Source organism: Callospermophilus lateralis, chromosome 17, assembly GCF_048772815.1.
Source record: "Callospermophilus lateralis isolate mCalLat2 chromosome 17, mCalLat2.hap1, whole genome shotgun sequence".
NCBI lineage: Eukaryota > Metazoa > Chordata > Mammalia > Rodentia > Sciuridae > Callospermophilus > Callospermophilus lateralis.
The window spans coordinates 773,074-791,125 of NC_135321.1; the positions used below are offsets into that span (position 1 = coordinate 773,074).

Genomic DNA, 18,052 nt, shown 5'->3' on the forward strand with positions numbered 1-18,052 from the left:
GCATACCTGGCCCCTGGTGGACAGCTCCTGGGGTGGGGTGGGGGGTTTCCTCCACTGCACAGCCAGAGCCCACCAACATCAGTCCACCTGCTGCCGAAGCAGCTGGAGACAGGGCTCCTGTGGCTCCCAAGCCTTGCTCTGCTCCAGGGAGGGAAGTTGGAACTCAGGAAGGAACTCATCTTAGGCCTTCAGGGTTCCAAAGAATGGATTCCACACTCATATGCTCAGTCCCCCTCCATCTACTAAAGGAACCAGGCTCTCAGACCAAGGAGGCCCTGCCTGTCTCAGTCCAGTCCTCGGGCTGCAGATCACCCGCAGAGAAAAGGACAGATGGACAGATGGGTGAATGAGTGGACAGAGAGAGGAGCAACTCCCATGGGAATCGGAGCGCTGATGCCCCCACGCCTCCTCCATGGGTCTCTGCATGCTGCGCCTTGCTCAGGCCCAGTCTCCCTCAGCAGTTTCAGGGAATATGTTGTCAAAACCATAGGCCTCTTATGGAAAACAAGAAATAAAGCAAATGAAAACAAAGAATAAGAAATCTAGCATCATAGAAGCAGATGCAGGAGGGGCACAGGCAGACACGCCAGGGCCTGGACCATGGCTGATGCAGGAACGGCCGCTGGTCAAGCTCCCGAAGGCCACTCACTTGTTCAGAGGACACAGGCCCCAGAGGAACTGGGTGTCTGCTCACAGAGAAGCCAAGTTAGAGCAGCATCTCTGCTTAAGATGTGACCCTGAGCAGCAGCCGGGGCAGTGCCCCAGCCACTGTGGGAACACATGGCCACCCAGATGGAGAGCCTGAGACGGCTGCTGTTCCGGCTGCGGCCGACACAGAGGACTGACGGCTGGATTCAGAGCCGCCTTCCCCGCTCTGGCAAAGGAGGCTCCAGGAGCCGGCAGAGGCAGCTCCTCCAGGAGCTGGCACGGACCCCTCTGGGGGTCCGTGCAGAGCCCATTGCAGGGGACAGCTCCTGCGTGGTGACATTGCCAAGAGTAGCCATTGGCCCGACTCCTTTTCATGGTTCTGGCTGAAAATAAGAATGGTGCCACTTCCTATCCTCTCATTCTGGCCTCTGTGTGCTACCATGCCAGCACCCCCAGCACCCCAGGTGTGAGCAGGACCCTACCTCCCAGGTGGCAAGCTCCAAGCGTAGCCGGGTGCCAGGCCTCGAGCCGGGCATTGCCCACAAGACCATGCCGTGCCCAACCAGAGCGCAGCTGGGGGCCTCAGAGCTTTGCTTCTCCCCTGTATGGGACTTGTTCAGGGCTGCAGTCCCCTCCCTTGCAGAGGGCACTGGCCCTGCACACGGCCCCACGGTGGGCTCCTGTGGGGAGCAGCATGGAGCAGGGCCTCCTGGGCCTACGATGCGACTGGCTGCCTGGGGCTCCTGGGCCCTCAGAGCTCTGCTCCAGGGTCATCGCTATAGCCACTGCCCACTGACGGCCCCGGGCTCTGGAAACAGCCGCACTTCCCGTGTGGAAATGACACAGGTAACAGGCATTTCCACGTGACTCGAGGTCTGCCCAGACCTCATCCTGGTGATTGGGGTGAATCGTCTTGCTCTGGAAGCAGCAGAGGAGCAGAGGTGGACACCCACCTCTGAAACGCCTTGAACAAGCAGTGGAAAGGAGCCCGGCCACTCCTAAAGTCTCCAGGCCCACACTGTGACACCACTGCCTCCCAGGAATGCATGTGTGATGTCACGTCCCAGGGAGGGACAAACAGGCCTCTCCAACAGGACTGGAACCCCACACCTGCAGAGCCGAACTGGGTCGGACCTGCAGGTCCCTGTGGTGTGTCAGATGGGGCAAAAATCAGAGACGGTGCGGGGTTAGGGCCATCCTCTCTCTCCCCACACGTCCCCTCCTGGGAAGCAGCATGACACAGTTCCATGTGGATGGGAATCCCAAAGGCACGGCAGGGCAAGCAGACATGCTCTGGAGTCCAGAGGAAGCACCTACATCCAAACGCAGCTCCAGCCACTCCATCAACACCAACAACACTGTGTGTCCAACCACAGCATCCAGGAGATGTTTTAGAAGGGGTCACCAAAAGGAAGATCCACGATGGTAGATAAGACCCCTTTTGCTCCAGACCCCAAGAAACACCAGAGATAGCTCCACTACTTTGCCTCTGAGAGTCTAGCTTTAGAGGTCACAACATTTGGTCCATGTGTCCACCCACATTAACGGGGCTGCAGGTCCCCGATTCCCACCGACTGCCTCTCTCCTCAGTGGAAACCTGAGCAGGAGCCCAGTGTCTGTCTGTGGTCACTGGCACACACAGTGTGCTGGGGGCTCTGAGTTTGGGAAATCACAATCAGAGCCTCCATACGCCTGGGCGTGAGCCGGACCAGCATGGCCAGCAGCCCTCCTGAGCACAGCATGGCTCCTGGAGCCTGATGAGACCAGCACAGCTCCAGGCATTCACGGCTGGACTTCGGGGTGAACACAAAGACATCATTGGATTGCCCTCTCTGGCCTTCTTTTGGAGTCCCCTTGCTCCTCTGAGACGCTGGAAGAACCAGGTTCATCAGGCACAGCCTCTTGCTGAACCATCAGCCAACCCTTCAGCCAAGAGTCAGCACTTCACACACAGCCCACCCCCCGGGAGCCCAGCAGTGAGGGCTGTGCCCCCGCAGGTCAGGAAGCAGGAGTGGCCTCAGTGCCTCCCCTGTGGCCACGGGAACGCGCCTGGTGCTCCACATGCAGGCCCTGTGCTACACGCCTGCCCTGCCCGTCGGAGGCCCTGAAAGGCCCCTCCTTCAGCAGTGCTGTCCCTGCTGGGCCCCACAGCCCTTGCTGTGCTGCCTCACGGTGCAGGTCAGTCCCATCCCTCTGCTGCCCGCAGCCTCCCCACTGGCCCCCAAGGAGTCAGGGACCCCCAGAGATGGTGTCGGGGCACGGGCACACAGTTAGCTCATCTCAGGCACACGTCCGACTCCAGGGGTCTTAACTGGGGGTCCTTAAGGAGCCCTGATTCTGGCCTTGCTGCCCTTGGTGGTCGGTGGCTGACAGAGACCTGACACCATCTGACACGCAGAGTGCCAGGAGGGGTGGAAGAGCCCCTGCGCTCCCCACTGTGCCCAGGAACACCAGGTTCCGCAGGCTGCCAGGAAGGAAGGATGCAGCTGCATCCCAGAGACTGCCCCCCACCCCCACCCTGAGCTGCAGTGGAGCCTCAGGAGGACGGTGGCACCCTCACCAACACTGGGCAGGGACAGCAGAGGCCACACTGAGCATGTGCAGGGGGAGCCTGACACCCAAGCCTGCAGAGCTCTGGTCCCTCCCAGCAGGACTCCTGCTGGGCATCATGGAGCAGCCCACCTGCCAAGAGAGGCGGCCCCAGCCTCACACGGGGGTCCAGCAATAGGACCCCCTTCCCAGGCACTGGATCAGGACTTCTGTTAGCACTGAGCTAAGGGGGAAGCACATGTGCTCCCACCCTGGAGGGCACTGGAGCCCATAGAGCCCCTGAGACAAGAGCACAGGGCGCCACGGCCAGGCTTCTGCAAGGAAGGCCAGCTAGCAGCATGCAGGCTTTGAGCCAGGCATCAGGTCCCTCCCAGGACAGGGCAGGGCTCATACACACAGGTCCCGGGGATGGCAGCGAGTAGGCTTACACGATGGCCATGGCCTGGCCTGAAAGTGGGCTGCAAACCACAGGGCAGGCTCACGCCCCCAACTTCAGTGCTAGCCATCACTAAAGAGGTGATGCCCACATCCCTTGGCCCACAGTGGGGGCAGCGAGGTGGCCTTGCTGGCCAGTACTTCCTGAGAACCTACGTGCTCTGGAGAAGCCTCCTATGCTGCAGCCTCCCAAGGGGCCACCAAAGCCTGCAGATGTGCTACATTCTCCTCAGACATCAGAGCTGGACAGTCCAGCTGGCCACCAAGGCCAGAAGCTGGGCCGCTCATCCCAGGGTCTGGGAGCCCACAGGAGCCTTGCCTCTTTCCAACACCTGCATGAACACCAGGGCCAGAAGCACAGCAGGTACCCTGTTTCTGCAGAAATCCCTGAGTGTAAGGGGCTTATGTTTGGAAAAAGTCATCCACCTATAGGCTGATCTTTTTACCACTGAGAAGCCAGGGTCTTATCAGACCTTCTGAAACTCACCCTGTGCACAGCATCAAAGCTACCAAACTCACAGAGACCTCCAACACGCCAGCCCAAACCCAAGGAGGACAAACAGGCACTCACCGAGCAGAGGTGCACCTGCGTCTGGCCCTCTGAACCTGACAAACAGAGAGAAGACTGCTCACCCACCTGCCCTGCCCCTCAGAAGCCCCAGGCCTTTAACAGAGCAGGGCTCATGCCCAAGAATCCAGCTCAACAGATGGGTTGCTGGTTGAAAGACACAAGATTAAAACACTTCTGCTTTTCCAGATCAGCGCCTTTCCATCTGAACTCCCCAAGCAACTCTCCTCTTCCCAGGCAAGCTGAGGGCGGGACACTGGGACACCAGAGGCTGGGACATGGAGCAGAGCCAGACACTGTGAGGTGACAGGATGGCCTGGATGGACAGACGGTTGTGAAATTCAGTTCCTTTAGGTGAGTATAGATATTCCTGAGAGTGACCATGTGAAATTATATTTGGAAATACCCAACATGTAAGTTGGCATCTCTGTCACAGGTGTTTAGACACAGGCCCTTCCTGGCCAGGGACAAGTGCCTGATGTCCCCTCCCAGTGCTGCTGCCCAGGAAATCCCACCTGCACTCCGTGCCTCACGAAAGCCCTCCTGGCCCCGGTGAGGCTCACTGCTGTGCTGTCTTCACCCGTGGAAGGCGCAGGGTGGAGGGAGCCCCACTCCCCCGGGGGGCTGCCTGGCCTGAGTCTCATGATGGGAGAGAGACGGGAGCTCTCAGAATTCACGGGGAAGAGGAGGCTGCCCCAAGCCCCACAGCTTTCTGTGATAGTTTCTCAAGTTTTAGCAACTTTCAGCTAAACTGTAAAAACCCATGAAATTCTTGACCAATATTCTTGCTAGTTTCACAGAGCATTTCTTTGGCTGTCATAAGAACTGAATGCGGAGGGACCTCTGGGGTGCTCTGCATGGAAGACAGGGTGCCATAGAAAGACCCCAAAAGGTAATGTCTGCAGGACGTCTAGCTCCTTGGAGAACAAGAACAGGGCACTTTCCACCCTGACCCTCAAACGTGGGACAGACCAGAGAGCTGAGACCCGGCACCCCAGGAAGGGCCCGTGGGGAGGGTCTTCTCCCCAGGCCTGCAGAGGAGAGAGGACCCAGCCCCCCAGGGCCACTCAGCCACGCTCACTGCTGGTCGTGCCCGGGCGCCCAGCACTCCAGGGCAGGAGTTTGGCGGCTCCCTGTCGCTGACGGAGCATAGGCACATCTCAGCTCCCCGTGGCCTCCAGCCACCCTAGAACAGCGGCTGACGAGGTCTAGGGAGACGCGCTGCAGGGGACCAGGAAACATATTCTGGGGTGGAACCAAAAGGGTGGGAAGAGTGAAACCCAACCCCTTGAGAGTCGGGTACTTCCGCATCGTGTGCGCTTGCACTGACCCCCAGAAACGTTATGAGCATCGCACCGGGTCCGGCGAGCCCTGTGGCCAAGAGGACAGGTAGGAGTCACATGGCCGCAGAGCCCTGCTGGTGTGCCAAGCCAAGCAAAGGCCAGGACACCCAACACTGCGCCCAGGCCAGTCTGGGACAGGCAGAGGGTGGACTGCCAGCCACTAGAAGTGACAAGGCTCCTGAGGATGCTGCTGCTGAGGACCCACGTGGTCAGGCACCGCTGTTTCCCTGGGATAGGGAGCCAGGCAGCCAGGAACTGCACTGTGTCCTCCAAACGCCTACATGAGAGTCCTAACCCCCAGCACTCAGAATGGCTGTATTTGGAGATGAGCCTTTAAAGAGGTGACCAAGTTAAAAGGAGGTCACCAGAGTGGGTTTGGGCCCAGCAGACTGGTGTCATAAGAAGGGGGGACATCTAGACACCAGGAGACAGTGGCATCTCAAGCCAGGGAGAGGACTCTGCTGAGGAGCTGGCCCTGTGACACCCTGACCTCTCCAGCACAGTGCTCCGGGGAGGAGGGTCCTTTCTAGAGCCACCTGGTCCCCAGCCTGCGTGCCTGGCCATGGTAGCCCAGCATGCTGGCAAGCAGGTTCGCCTGAACTGACTTTCATGGCTTCTTAAGGCTGCCTGTGCCCAGGGTGGTGGTCACATTCCTCCTCCCTTGGTCCTCAGAGCTCACTGAGTCCACGGTGAGGGACAGTGCCCCTCCCGGTCTGAGATGCAGACCATAACCTGCAGAGACCACTTGGGTTGAAACAGTCTTATTTTGAGTCCAGCACAAACTGCAAGAGTGCAGCAAGCACTGACAGTTCTTGGAGTTTTTAGAAACAATTTCTTTAGTTGTAGTTGGGCACAATACCTTTATTTTATTTATCTTGATGCGGTGCTGAGGATCGAAGCCAGCACCTTGCACATGCTGGGTAAGTGCTCTGTGGAGGGGAGGGCCCTGGAGATGAGGGCTTCTGTGCCCAGTGGCCTCCCTGGGCACCTTCCAATGGGGCGAGCACCACTGAAGACGGTGGGGGTGGGTCCCAGGGGGGTCCCACCCCAGGCCTGCCTCAGGATCCCCCTGATGGAAAGGCATCAAGAAACAGACAGGAGGGCAGGGCCTGGGCAGCCCTGGGCTGCAGGCAGGACCCCTGGGAGTCACAACCCCGCTGCTTGGGGACGAGGCTCCAGCCCTGACGTCAGACACCGGGCCCTCCCGGCCTTAGATAAAACTGCTGGAGCCCAAGGCACCCTGCCAGGGACGCGAGCAGCCCACCTGTCGGGAAAGCTCTTCAGTCAGAAGTAAGAGCTCGGGGCTGGTGAAATGGGCCCCAGGGAGCCCGTACCCCGTTAAAGAGAAAAAACAGCAACTCAAGACAGAGTTTGGCACACACTGAGCTCCCTGTTGCCAGACTGCCAGCGAGCAGAGCCGCCTCCTGGGAGGAGGCGGCTGTGTTGTTCACCGATGCTGGCGAGGTGGCTGCTCTGGGGGATTGTTGAGCTGAGGTCCCATCTGCCCCCGACGAGGTGACGGCAATTAAGGCGGAGAGAGGAAGTGGGTGAGCAGCAGGCGTGCACACGGGAGGGGCCTGCTGAGGTGCTTCACGGGAAACACGCTGTGCACATGAGCTCACCACAGTGTGTCCCCAGAACTCGCATGTTGACGTCCCCCCCTGCCCTGGACCTGTGAATCTGACCCCAACGCACTCATGAGGCCGTCAGGGCAGGCCCCATCCCACAGACATCCTGTGGAAAGGGGGCCTGACGGCTCTCGGGAGCACCCTAAGTGCACGGAGCAGGCAGGTGCAGGTCCAGGGAGGCGGCAGGGGCCACGGCAGACCAAGCTCCAGAGGCCGGGAGCACCCCTGTCGGCCCCACCCTTCCTGCCCACCCTGTGTCCGCTGCCGCTCACCTCACATAGGTCGCAGGGCTCAGCGACTTGGGCTTGGCCCACTGGTAGGGGGGCTGTGGCACCGACAGGTACTGCTCACAGAAGGGGCCCTTCCGCAGGGGCTGGAAGGCGAACTCCTCGGGCGGCAGGTCGGACGTGGGCGGGGTGACACCCAGCTCCTCCCCAGTGGGCTCCGCCTTGAGCACCACGGAGGGTACATGCTCCAGGGTGGTCTTTCGGGACTTGACGGGGACCCCCTCGCCCAGATCCAGGCTGTCAGTGGTCAGGGCGTTGATGGCCGCCACGATGGCTGAGCTGGTGTACTGGGTGGAGTCGCCAAGCCAGGTGTCCTCAGTCACGCTGACCCGGGGGGAGCCGTGTGGGGACGGCGTGGGCGAGTGGTGCGGGGAGCAGGAGGGCTGCCGGCCGTTGAGGCTGTACTTGCGCTTGTTGCAGGGAGACGTGGGCCGGGAGCTGCGGGCACCCAACCAGCTCTCCTCAGTGATGCTTGTGCGGGGAGAAGTGGACGGGGAGTGTCGGGGGGAGCCCAGCAGGTGGCAGGCACCCAGGCCTCGGGGAAAGCCTTCCTCGGGGTCTGTCGTCTTAGGGGACACGCAGGGCGACTGCCACGGGGACGTCTGGGGGGACGCATACGGGTACGAGTAGTTGGACTCGTAGGACGAGGCCTCGGAGTTGCAGCTCCTGGAGGAGAGGCTGCTAGCCGGGCTCAGGCAGGAGGGGTCTCTGTAGGCCTCCAGGCTGGGCAGGGTCAGGGTGGCAGTGGACGGCGACCGCTTGCAGCTGGGAAGCACGTCCTCCACCTCCACATCGTGGAAGAACTGGCTGCTGCCGTGGTGCAGGCCCAGGTACGAGGTGATCTCGATCCGGGGGCTCTCCAGAGCTGGGGCCCCGTTGGGCCGGGTGTTGCCAGAAGACAGAAAGTACCCTGCGGGCCCACTGTCCACAGCCCCTCCGTACCCTGAGGGGTGCCCAGCTGTAGGAACGGCTGAAATGCCAGGAGTGGCTGTCTGGAGGTCATGGCATGGGGCTGCCAAGGAGGTGTGTGCTGCAGGGAGCGGCAGGGCGGAGCTGGTGCTGGAGGGTGCGAAACCGTAGTGCTCTGGAGGAAGGAGACAAGAAGGGTGAGTGGCCGGTCAGCAGGAGCATGGCCCCACACGCTCTGCAGCCCAGCTTCCCAGTCCCTGGAGGCCTGGACGGGTGGGTGGTACCTTGACCCCCAGGAAGTGGGCCTCTGAAGGTGTGGTGGAGGCTGTGTGGACCAGGCCTCCCACCCGACTCAGTCCAAGCCTATCGGGGCAGCAGGGCCCTGTGAGCCGACTCTGGTGTCCTTGGCTCCTCCCACAAAACCCGCATCCCCAACCATTCTACCTGAGTCCAAGCCTAGCCCCACTCCTGGGCACCCTCTCCGGCTCAGTTCTCTCCTCCACACACACCACAGCCCAGCACTGTGTGTCCTTGACCAGTAGGAAAGAAGTTTTGTGGTGGCAGAACTTTTACCTGCCCTGGTCTCTGGTGTTCGCTGTCTTCAGAGCCTAGTGTACCTGACACACAAAGAGAAGGTGTTTGCTTTGCTTCATGGTGAATGGATAGGCGGAGGTGGGTGGTGACTGTATGTGTGGATGGAATACAACGGAGGGAAGGGCGGTGTGCAGGTGCATGAAGGGTGAAGGCTGCTGGGTGGATGGTTGGGGATGGATGGATGGACAGACAGATGGATGGGCAGGTGGACAGACGGGTGAGTGAGTGCATAAGTGGGTGAATGGGGTGCATGGATAATGGACAGATAGTGGACAGGAGGGTGGGTGCGTGGGTAGATGGTGGGTCCAAGGATGGGCAGGTATGATGGATGGCAGGGGATGGATGGATGATGTAGAGGGGTAGGTGGAAAGAGGTATGTATTTTAGATACAGGGACCTAGACATTCAAACAGATTTAAATAGGATGATTACTGTGAAGGTACGGAATCACCAGCTCAAGGACTAGATGAAAACATGGATTCTGAAGTCCCTCTCATAGATGTCTGAGGCTAGCTTGTGTCCTAAGAATCCATTTTTTAAAACAAAACAAACAGATGATTCTGATACACAGCTAGATTTAAGAATCATTGTGTATAATTATACCGCAAAATATTTTATAGAAATCAGTATTGTCCTCATTCGTAGTTTAACAGGAAAGCTTTCCTTCTGGGTTTCTGACTGGCGAGCCCTCCCACAGCACTAGCGGTCTGGAGATGAGCATCCCAGGTCTGTAAGGGATGGAAGCAGTACAGGGAAACTCTCGCCCTGCCTCCCGACTCAAACGCCCGGTAGAGGAAGTACTGTACTCAAGGCGGCTGCACTCTGGTGTCCCTGTTCAGAAACAAGCAGGGGTGAGCCCCAGGAGCCAGGGGGCTCAGAGCACCAGTCCAAACCAATTTTTATCTTCTAACACAACGGGCCTAGCACCCAACATGGGTGGAGTTCTGTTCCTATTCCTGCTGACTTCCCCAAACAGCCACCCACCACCCTGTGTCTAAACCCATCTTTTATAACCCTCACCATCAGTTCTTTCCTGTGGACAGAACCGCCGCTCCCTCTTCCCAAGGTGGCTTTCTTCCCAAGGTGACTTCTGGCAACTCCAGAGCCATGACAAGGGAAGGCAGCAGAGCAGCCCGGAGGTGACCGGAGCTCTGCAGGCGGCCCCGAGTCAGCGCTGCCTGGCCCTGCAGCCAGGCGGAAGGGCTGCGCCAGTCCTTGCCATGTGCGAGCCCCACTTCCCAATCGTAATGCCAACCCCTCAAGACAGGAAGCCAGAGTCTACTGTTAAAAATTAGATTTCAGCCTCTTAAACAAGCACCCGGAAAGCCACTTCCTGGAGAAGAGAGTAGGACGCCGAGGAAGAGGTGGCATCAACCAGCCGATGGCATCTGGGGGTCCTACAGGGCCAAGCACTGTGCAGGCCTGGGCTTAGGGCAGTAGACGGGCTGACCCCCTGACCACCAAGCACAGCTCCGGGGAAGAACCCAGTGGACGGCATGGACTGTGCCGCTAGGCAAGGATGCAGGCCCAAAGGAACCAAGCTGCGGCAGGCCCAGACAGACTCAGGTGGGAGGCTGAGGCCGGGAGGAGCAGTCCGCTTGGGCAGTAGGTGGCCCGGCTCTGTCAAAGGTCCTGCCAATGGCACCCACAGCTCTGCAGCAAGGCAGCACCCCAGGCACACACCACTGGGCTCCCTGTCCTCTATCTCTACTGTTTTACCAAAAGATGTCTAAAGAGACAAGTCAGGGGGGAGAAGTGTGGTTCTTCATGGTCACCAACACGTCACTCTGCTGTAGAGCACAGGTGACAGACACAGGCCAGGTGCTCCTCAGAGCCTTCCTGACTCTGGTCCCACATCCCAAACTGAACTTGCACTTGGGCAGCACACTCAGCACAGAACCTGGCAGGGACAGGGGAGTGTCTCCAGGTAAGAGATTGGGCACCGTCTCCTTGACCAAAGATGGACGGAGGGGTCAGGCTGTGTGCAGCCTTGGCCACCGCAGCACTGGCTTGAATCACCAGGCAGAGTACTGAAAATGGAAGGGTGTATGTATCTGTGAGGTAAGACTTTAGTAGGTTCCGACAAATCATTTCACCATGGTGGGCATGTCCCAGGTGAGCTCTGAGGTAAAGCAGCGCCGGCCCCTCCTCCTGGCGCAGCCCTGGGGCTCGCCCTTCGCACGCACGGAGCTTCTACTCGCAGGCCTCCCACTGACACGGCGTCCTCTGAAACACACCTCTCCTGGGGGTTCTCCTACTCACTGTCACCGTGCCATACCCTGCAGGCCCTGTGGGCATCTCCCAGGGTCTCCACACACAAACTAATGCCCGCCCACACCTGGGAGCCTGCCCACGGGCTCCTGAGGTCCCCAAGGAAGAGCCAGGAGCCTCCACCTGTGGTCTGCTCCTCAGCATCCAGGGCCCTGGCCACACCTGGAGCCCCATCAACCACACAGCAGGCTGAGAGGCACCTGTCTGGCAGGTGAGTGGGATGCAGGTGCAGAATGTCCCAGCACAACGTCGGCCTCTAGACACAGCCTCAGGCAGCACATCCTGGGAGTGTGGAACCATGCCCCACCCAGGAGGAAGAGGCTGTGTCGCCCGCGGTGGCAGAGGAGAGGGGCCTAGGAACTGACACCAGAACCCAGGGACCCTGTCCGCTCATCGCCCTCTGCTTTGAGGCATGAGGACACTAACATTCAAGGAAGGACGGATTTCCATTTCAAGCAAATCCGCCTCCAGAGGACCAGGGATTGGGAGGCAGAGGCTGGTGGGAAATGCTGACTGTGCTCTGCAGAGGCCCCACAGCAGGTGGCTTTGCAGGCTGCCAGGCCCTAAGGAGGCCAGGTGTGGCCATCAGAGCAAACCTCCCAAGACAAGAACACTCTCTGCTTCAGCGACAGCGACCGTGGGTGGAGCTGTATCTGACAGGGAAGGTGATCTGGAAGACTTCTCAGAAACGCCCAGCAATGAGCAGAGCAAACCCTGGGCTACCCCCACACGACTCTCCACTCCAGCACCCTCCACCAACAGGACTGGCTTGGGCTGCACAGGGTCCGGGAGACGGCAAGAGGACCTCAAAAAAGTTCCAGAGGAAATGGCAGGGCAGGGCAGGCAGAGGGCATGGCCCTGAGGCTGCAGGAGGAGGGGTTTCTGAGAGAAGGGCCGGGCAGTGTCGGGGAAATGAGGCAGGGCCTGGCTGTGCAGCACAACCACAGGCCCAGGACATCCAAAGGGAGTCTTTATTCAGAACAAAGTGCTCTGATGACACCTGGTTTAATGGGGGAAGTAAAAACATTAGGGCTTTATTAAAAAACAAGAAAGATTCACCTTGTGTGAGTTTTCCTTAAATAAGCCACAGGTGAAGGCTCAATCCAGGAGCCCTGAGGTGCTGGCCCTCCATGGACCAGGGAGGCCCCTCAAGCAGAGGGCTGCCCTGCCAAGCCCACCTGCAGCTGCAGAGCAGACCGTCCCCAGTGACTTCCCACCTGTCCTGTCCAAAGCGGAATTCGTTCACATGCAAGGTCTGCAGGGGATGAGAGAATTCCAGCAACTTTCTTAAAAATTCTGAACAATCTCACCAACTTCTGTCAAGCCAGATAGGACTGAAGAACTTGGCTGCCACACCCAGGAATGCACCAGCAGCCAAAGGGGCTCTCTGACCTGCAGCGCAGGTGACTGCAGAAGAGAGTCCTGTCCTGGGCACATTCCAAGCTGTCACATAAGATGCATCACAAAATGTGAAGCCAGTGGGCCTCCCTCTGTGGCCACTCTGCTCTCCCGCTCCTCTAACTCACGCGGGCCACTCCTCTCAGCCGCCCTCCTGTGCACACAATGCCACACTGGGTGCCGATGCCACAAAACGGTGCAGGCTGGGAGCAGGGAGTGCAGGACACTGTGCACTGGGCTCCTGAGCTGACCAGCTTCCATGGTGTTGCCCACCTCAGCCAGCCAGCCTGTCTGAAGGCATGTGCATCCTTCTGTGGCATCAGTTCTTTCAGCACCATGAAACGCAATTGCCTCTGAGCAGCCCCAGATGGAAGTGTGTGGTGTGCTTTCTATCAGGACACCACAGCCGAGCGGCAGCCCACTCGGCAGTCCACTGTGACCTCCAGGCACGGCCCTGAGTCAGCAGGGAAGTACAGTCATGGAGCCCTCACTCTGCATAGGCCAGGATGAGCGGCACATCCACGGTGCCGCACCAGGCAGGTGCTTTCTGACAAGAAACACCCTCTCAGGCCATGGACAGGTCCCCTCCGCTCACACCAGCTTGCTCCATCACAGAGGACTTAGTTTTCATTGTAAGGAACATCCCCTTTAGCCTTGGCTGGGGTTGAACTGCAGGACACAAGGCTAGAAATAGAACTGGAAAAAGCCTGCCAGCCAGGCCCTGTCCTCCAAACGCTGGCAGACACAGCTCTCTGCACACATACGCAGTGGGGCTGGGGTCCAGGCGAAGATGGGGCAGCACACACGGGCCTCAAACAGAAGAGATGACCCCCAGTCCCTGGCAACCTGGCGGGGTGAAGCGCTACTCAGCACACCATGGCACTGCCTGAGGGGTGGTGTGGGAACAGGTCAGGCTGGTGGTGTGACAGACAGCAGCAGGTTTGAGGTGCTGCTGGGCTGGAGAGACTTGCAGGGCAGCAGTCGGCCTCACTGCAGCAGCAGGAAGCGGCAGCCAGTGTCCCAGGACGTAAGGGCCTGGGTCCTGCCCGGCCAGCCCAGCACTCACCCCTCCAGCACCACTGCGTGTTGCCCAGTTGTACAAAGAATGAAAAAGCATCCACACTGTCCCTGACTAGCCAGGGTCTTCCCTGGGAAACCTGATGTAGGACTAAAATGTCCTGCTCACACAGAGAAGCCTGACCTGGATGGAGACATCTGAGAAGGCAGCGCAGCCTTGATGCTGACCCTTAGCAAGCCCAGACGGGAGCCTGGGGCTCTCCTGAGGGCAGGACTTTCCTCCAGGTCTCCTGCCACAGTGGCTGCCCTTCGAAGTCTTCCTGGGGGAATGAAAACCATCCCATTGTGGAAACTGGACTTGAGAACAGAAACCTCTTCCAGATCCTGACTCTGCACTGTCCCCTTCCCACACAGGATCCTCTGAGGGCCACCAGCAGAGCTTGAGACAGCCAGGCAGAACTGCCCATGTCGAGGTCCCGGCTCCTGCCAGGCCCAGGCTGTGGCCAGTTTCCTCCCAAGTCACCAGGGCGACGGTGCTGGCAGTGTTGAGGCAGGCCAAAATAACTTAGAAAACAGGAGCCCTGGGGCGGGAAGCTCAGGCGCCTCCCAGCTGACAGGCACAGCCTACTTCCTGAGCCCCAGGGGGAGCCCAGGCCCTGCCTTCTCCCCAGGGGGACCTGTGTCCTAGCAGGCTGGGTGCAGAAAGGAAGATGCAGGTGCTGGGAAGGGACATCACTCCTGGCCTGCCCAGGATCTTTTCATTCTCCGTGAACATCTAACACTTGCACTGCTGAGCACGCTGGAAGTGCAGAACCATAAAACCAGGTCCTTCCCTCCAAAGAGACTCCATGAGGCCCAGGACTGTGGGTGTAGAGGTGTGAGGGAAAGGAGGGGAGGGCAGCGGCCCCACAGTCCACCACAGGGCAGTCCACCTACCCTCACTCCTGCAGCACTTGCCATGAGTGTGCTCAGGGCTGCCCACTTTTTTTTTTTGACAAAGTGAATTTTTGGACTCAGTATAACCTGCAAAACTCAGTGCTACTTTGTTTTGCAATTGATCATAGGATCATTCTTTATTTATATCCAGGCTCAGAAACAACGTAGAGCACTTTCTCCCACCTGGTCTGGGAAGGACTGGGACTGTAATGTGAGGACTTGTCATAACTTGTGGGATTTAACGCACACTGCATCTGTGTAGAAGGGTTTCCAGCAACTTATCTCTGACACTGTGGAAAGGAGCTCTTCCCATCGCTGGCCTCCCCGCCCAGAGCTCTCTCCAGGGCCTGAACCCCCCTCCCCATTATGTGCAGGGCCACCACAGAAGTGGCCTATGGTACTGAGACCTGCTTAAGATCTGCCTGGGCTGGGCCTGGGTCCTGTGCTGCACAGCCCTGGAGGTCTGCGGGACCACGACAGGCCCCTCCTTCCAGGCCGCAGCTGCCTGCGCTCCTCCCGGAGCAGCCTTGGGCCACAGCTTCCTTCACAATGCACACAGCCCGTCCTGTGGGTGAGGCCCTGGCTCCTGGTCCCTGCTCCTCTGGCTGGGCTTCCAGTCGGAAGCTGCTGGGCAAACCAGCAAGGGGAGGCAGTGGGGCCTCGCCCCAACCATGCTGGCCACCCCACCCAGAAGATACAGGCCTGGGAGGCCACAGAAGACAGCCAGGGCCCCAGCAGCGTCTCCTCCGGACCAGCTCTGACCCAGGGAGAAGAGGTCTGGAGTGGGCCCACACTTCTATGCAGCCAGTCTTAAGAGCACATGAGATGAACACTGAGGTGGAGAGCCCTTTGATGGGACCACCATCCAAGAATGAGAGCTGCAGGAGGAAGGAAGGGTGGGGATGCTCACTGCCAGCGGCAGCCACATCTGGAAAGCTCAAAGGGGCTGGCCCACGTCGCCACCTCCTGCCCCAACTCTCCTCCCCAAAGCAGTCTCTCTCCCCCATCCACTCCTGTCTTGGCTCCTACTGACCCCGGAGCCCTGGAGCCTTCAGCAACAGAAACAGATGAAAGGGACCTCCAGGGAAGATAGTGGGGAGGGCCAGGGAAGTGCAGCAGTTGGCAGCCTGGTAGGACGTTGACTTTCAAAGATGAACAAGAAGCAAAATAAGCCTATCCCCCCAATCCAAAGGCTGAATGTTTTCTCTAAGATGCGAATGCTGATTCACTGTCAGGCTCACAATAAGGCAAGGCTGCTAAGGGAAGAACAGAGGTACTCTGGACAGAGGGGAGTGAAGGGGGGAGAGGCAGCCTGCGGTAGGAAGGACAGTAGAATGAACCCAACATTATTACTCTATGTGCACATGTGAATGCATGACCAGGTGTTTCCACCTCTCGTACAACCAGAAGAGAAGTTATACTCCATTTACGTGTGATGCGTCAAAAAGCATTCTACTGTCATGTATGACTAAGAACAAATAAAAAGATTTTAAAAAGATAAACAAGATATTCAGATTTTTAAAAACAGGTGGTGAATGCTCTGGAAAATCTTATACATCACCAAAGAGGTGGACAGACTTTCCTCCCCAAGGGTCCTATTTGTTCCATCACATTTCTGCAACGGGGCTGGGACAGGGGCAGGATAAAGGGGAGACCCACCCAGTTGTCGAGTTGGGAAAAGAAGACAGGTGGAGGCCGTCCAAGGGCTGGGCTGGGCCCTGGGCCCCGCTGCTAGTCTGCCCTGTGACAGGCTGTCATTATTCACACTCTTGATGTTATTCAAGAATGTCAGCGTGGGGGAGGGGCCATAGGTCTTTTGTTAACTGGAACCTTTATTTTTGACAGAGAACAGAAAATGAAAGGAAGCAAAGGCTCTCTGTTCGGGGCAGCGCTGGTGTGGGAGGGGACCAAAGCCCGGAGCCTTCCTGGAGGGAGCGCAGCGGGGGCTCCCGGCTCGGCCTCTGCCCAGGCCCCGCAGAGCAGCTCGCCCAGGGCGGCTTCCTACTGCCCTCTGGCAGCGCCGCTGACCATCTGTCCCGGGACGACCAGGTCCAAGTCCCTCGCCTCGGACACTCGCCTCCCCGGGGAAGGGCCGGTGGGAAGGGTCTCGGCGAACTCTCGGGTGCCCGCCGCCGTCCACGCCCGCGAGGGCCGGGGGCTCAGGTAGCCACCTGCGCGCGGGCGGCAGGCCCACAGGTGGCCTCCCGCGGTCAGCGCGTCTCCGGCCGGGCGCCGGGAGCGCGGGGAGGGCGGCCCGGGTCCCCAGGGCGGGCAAGGACGGCGTCTCCCCGGCCCCCGCCGCCCACCCACCTGTGGCGGCCTCGCCGCGCTGGTCGAACTCGAAGAGGAACTCGAAGTCGAACTCTGGGTCCGGCTCCAGCCGCGTCATGTCGGGGTCGCGCGGCGGCCGGGAAGCCCGGCGCTGGCAGCGCGTCCTCGGCGTGACGCGCCCCCGCCCTCCCGCCGGCCTGTCCCCTCCCTTGTCCCCTCCCCGCCCGGTCCCGCCCCGGTCCCCCCGGGTGTTTCCGGGTTTACATAAACAGGCCGCCGCGGCGCCGGCTTCCGAGTTTCAAACGAACTCCGCGCGCGAGTCCGGGCGCGGCCCCCGCAGGCCCCGAGTCCCCGGCGAGTGCGGGGCAGCGCGGGCTGGAGCTGCGACGGGGACCGCCCTCCTCGCAGCAGTCCCTCCGCTCGGCGTGGGACGCCGTGTCCAGCGGGAGGAGGCGCGGCAGGTCTGGCCGGTCCCCCCCACGAGGACAAAGACCACGTCTGCTGGACCGGTCCAAAAGTTTAAAAGGAACCAACTTCAAGCCGCAAGCAGCTCGGGCCCAAGGGCTTCCTCTCGGCGGCTGCCCGGCTCTGCCCACCCGTGGGTGGACCCCGTGGGTGGACCCCGTGGGTGGACCTGGGCCTTAAGCCCCGGCGCGGGAAGGCTCGCCTCCAGGAGCCCTTCCCCAACCTGCCGCCGACTCGGCCGCGTCCAGCAGGAAATTCCGGGAATAGCGTTTTCCAGGCCTAAAGAAAGTGCCGGAGGACGGGGCATGCTGTGGGATCCCGGTGCGTGCCCGGTGCAGACCTCCCGCAGCACAGGTGCGGGTCTCCCTCCGGGGCGCACTCCCTGGGTCCTGCCTGGCTCACAGCACCCGCCCCTTCCCGCGACGGCCGCTGGTCCCCTGGCCCCTTCTGCACTGCACACTCAGGAGTCCCCAGGGCTCGCCGGTCACCCACGGGCCATCTCATCGCCCTCTAAGCTGAGCTGATGTTCACCGGGCGGGCCCGCGTGGCTCGTGGACACTGTCAGGAGGACAGGCTGGGCTGGGAGCCGGCCCGCCCGCTTCCTGTCTCTTCCAGCTTTTTGTTCTAACTTTCCCCACCTCTTGGCACCACCTAAAACCAACATCTGGAATACCAGCAAAATGGTGGCCAGGCTGGAGTGGGAGGCAGCGCATCACAAGATGGGAGGGAGCCA

At 59.8% G+C, this 18,052-nt stretch overlaps 1 protein-coding gene across 1 annotated transcript in view; it reads right to left on the bottom strand.

The window, feature by feature from the left end:
- The window catches only part of Nfatc1 (nuclear factor of activated T cells 1), a 97,839-nt gene extending 80,812 nt beyond the window's left edge, over positions 1-17,027 (bottom strand). Inside the window, exons 1-2 of the mRNA XM_077105592.1 lie at positions 16,894-17,027; positions 7,445-8,543 (exon numbers count right to left, since the gene is read on the bottom strand). Of these exons, the coding sequence (XP_076961707.1) occupies positions 7,445-8,543; positions 16,894-16,972 (1,178 nt within the window). The 5' untranslated portion in view covers positions 16,973-17,027. The remainder of the gene's footprint in view (positions 1-7,444; positions 8,544-16,893) is intronic.
- Between the last annotated feature and the right edge of the window lie 1,025 nt (positions 17,028-18,052).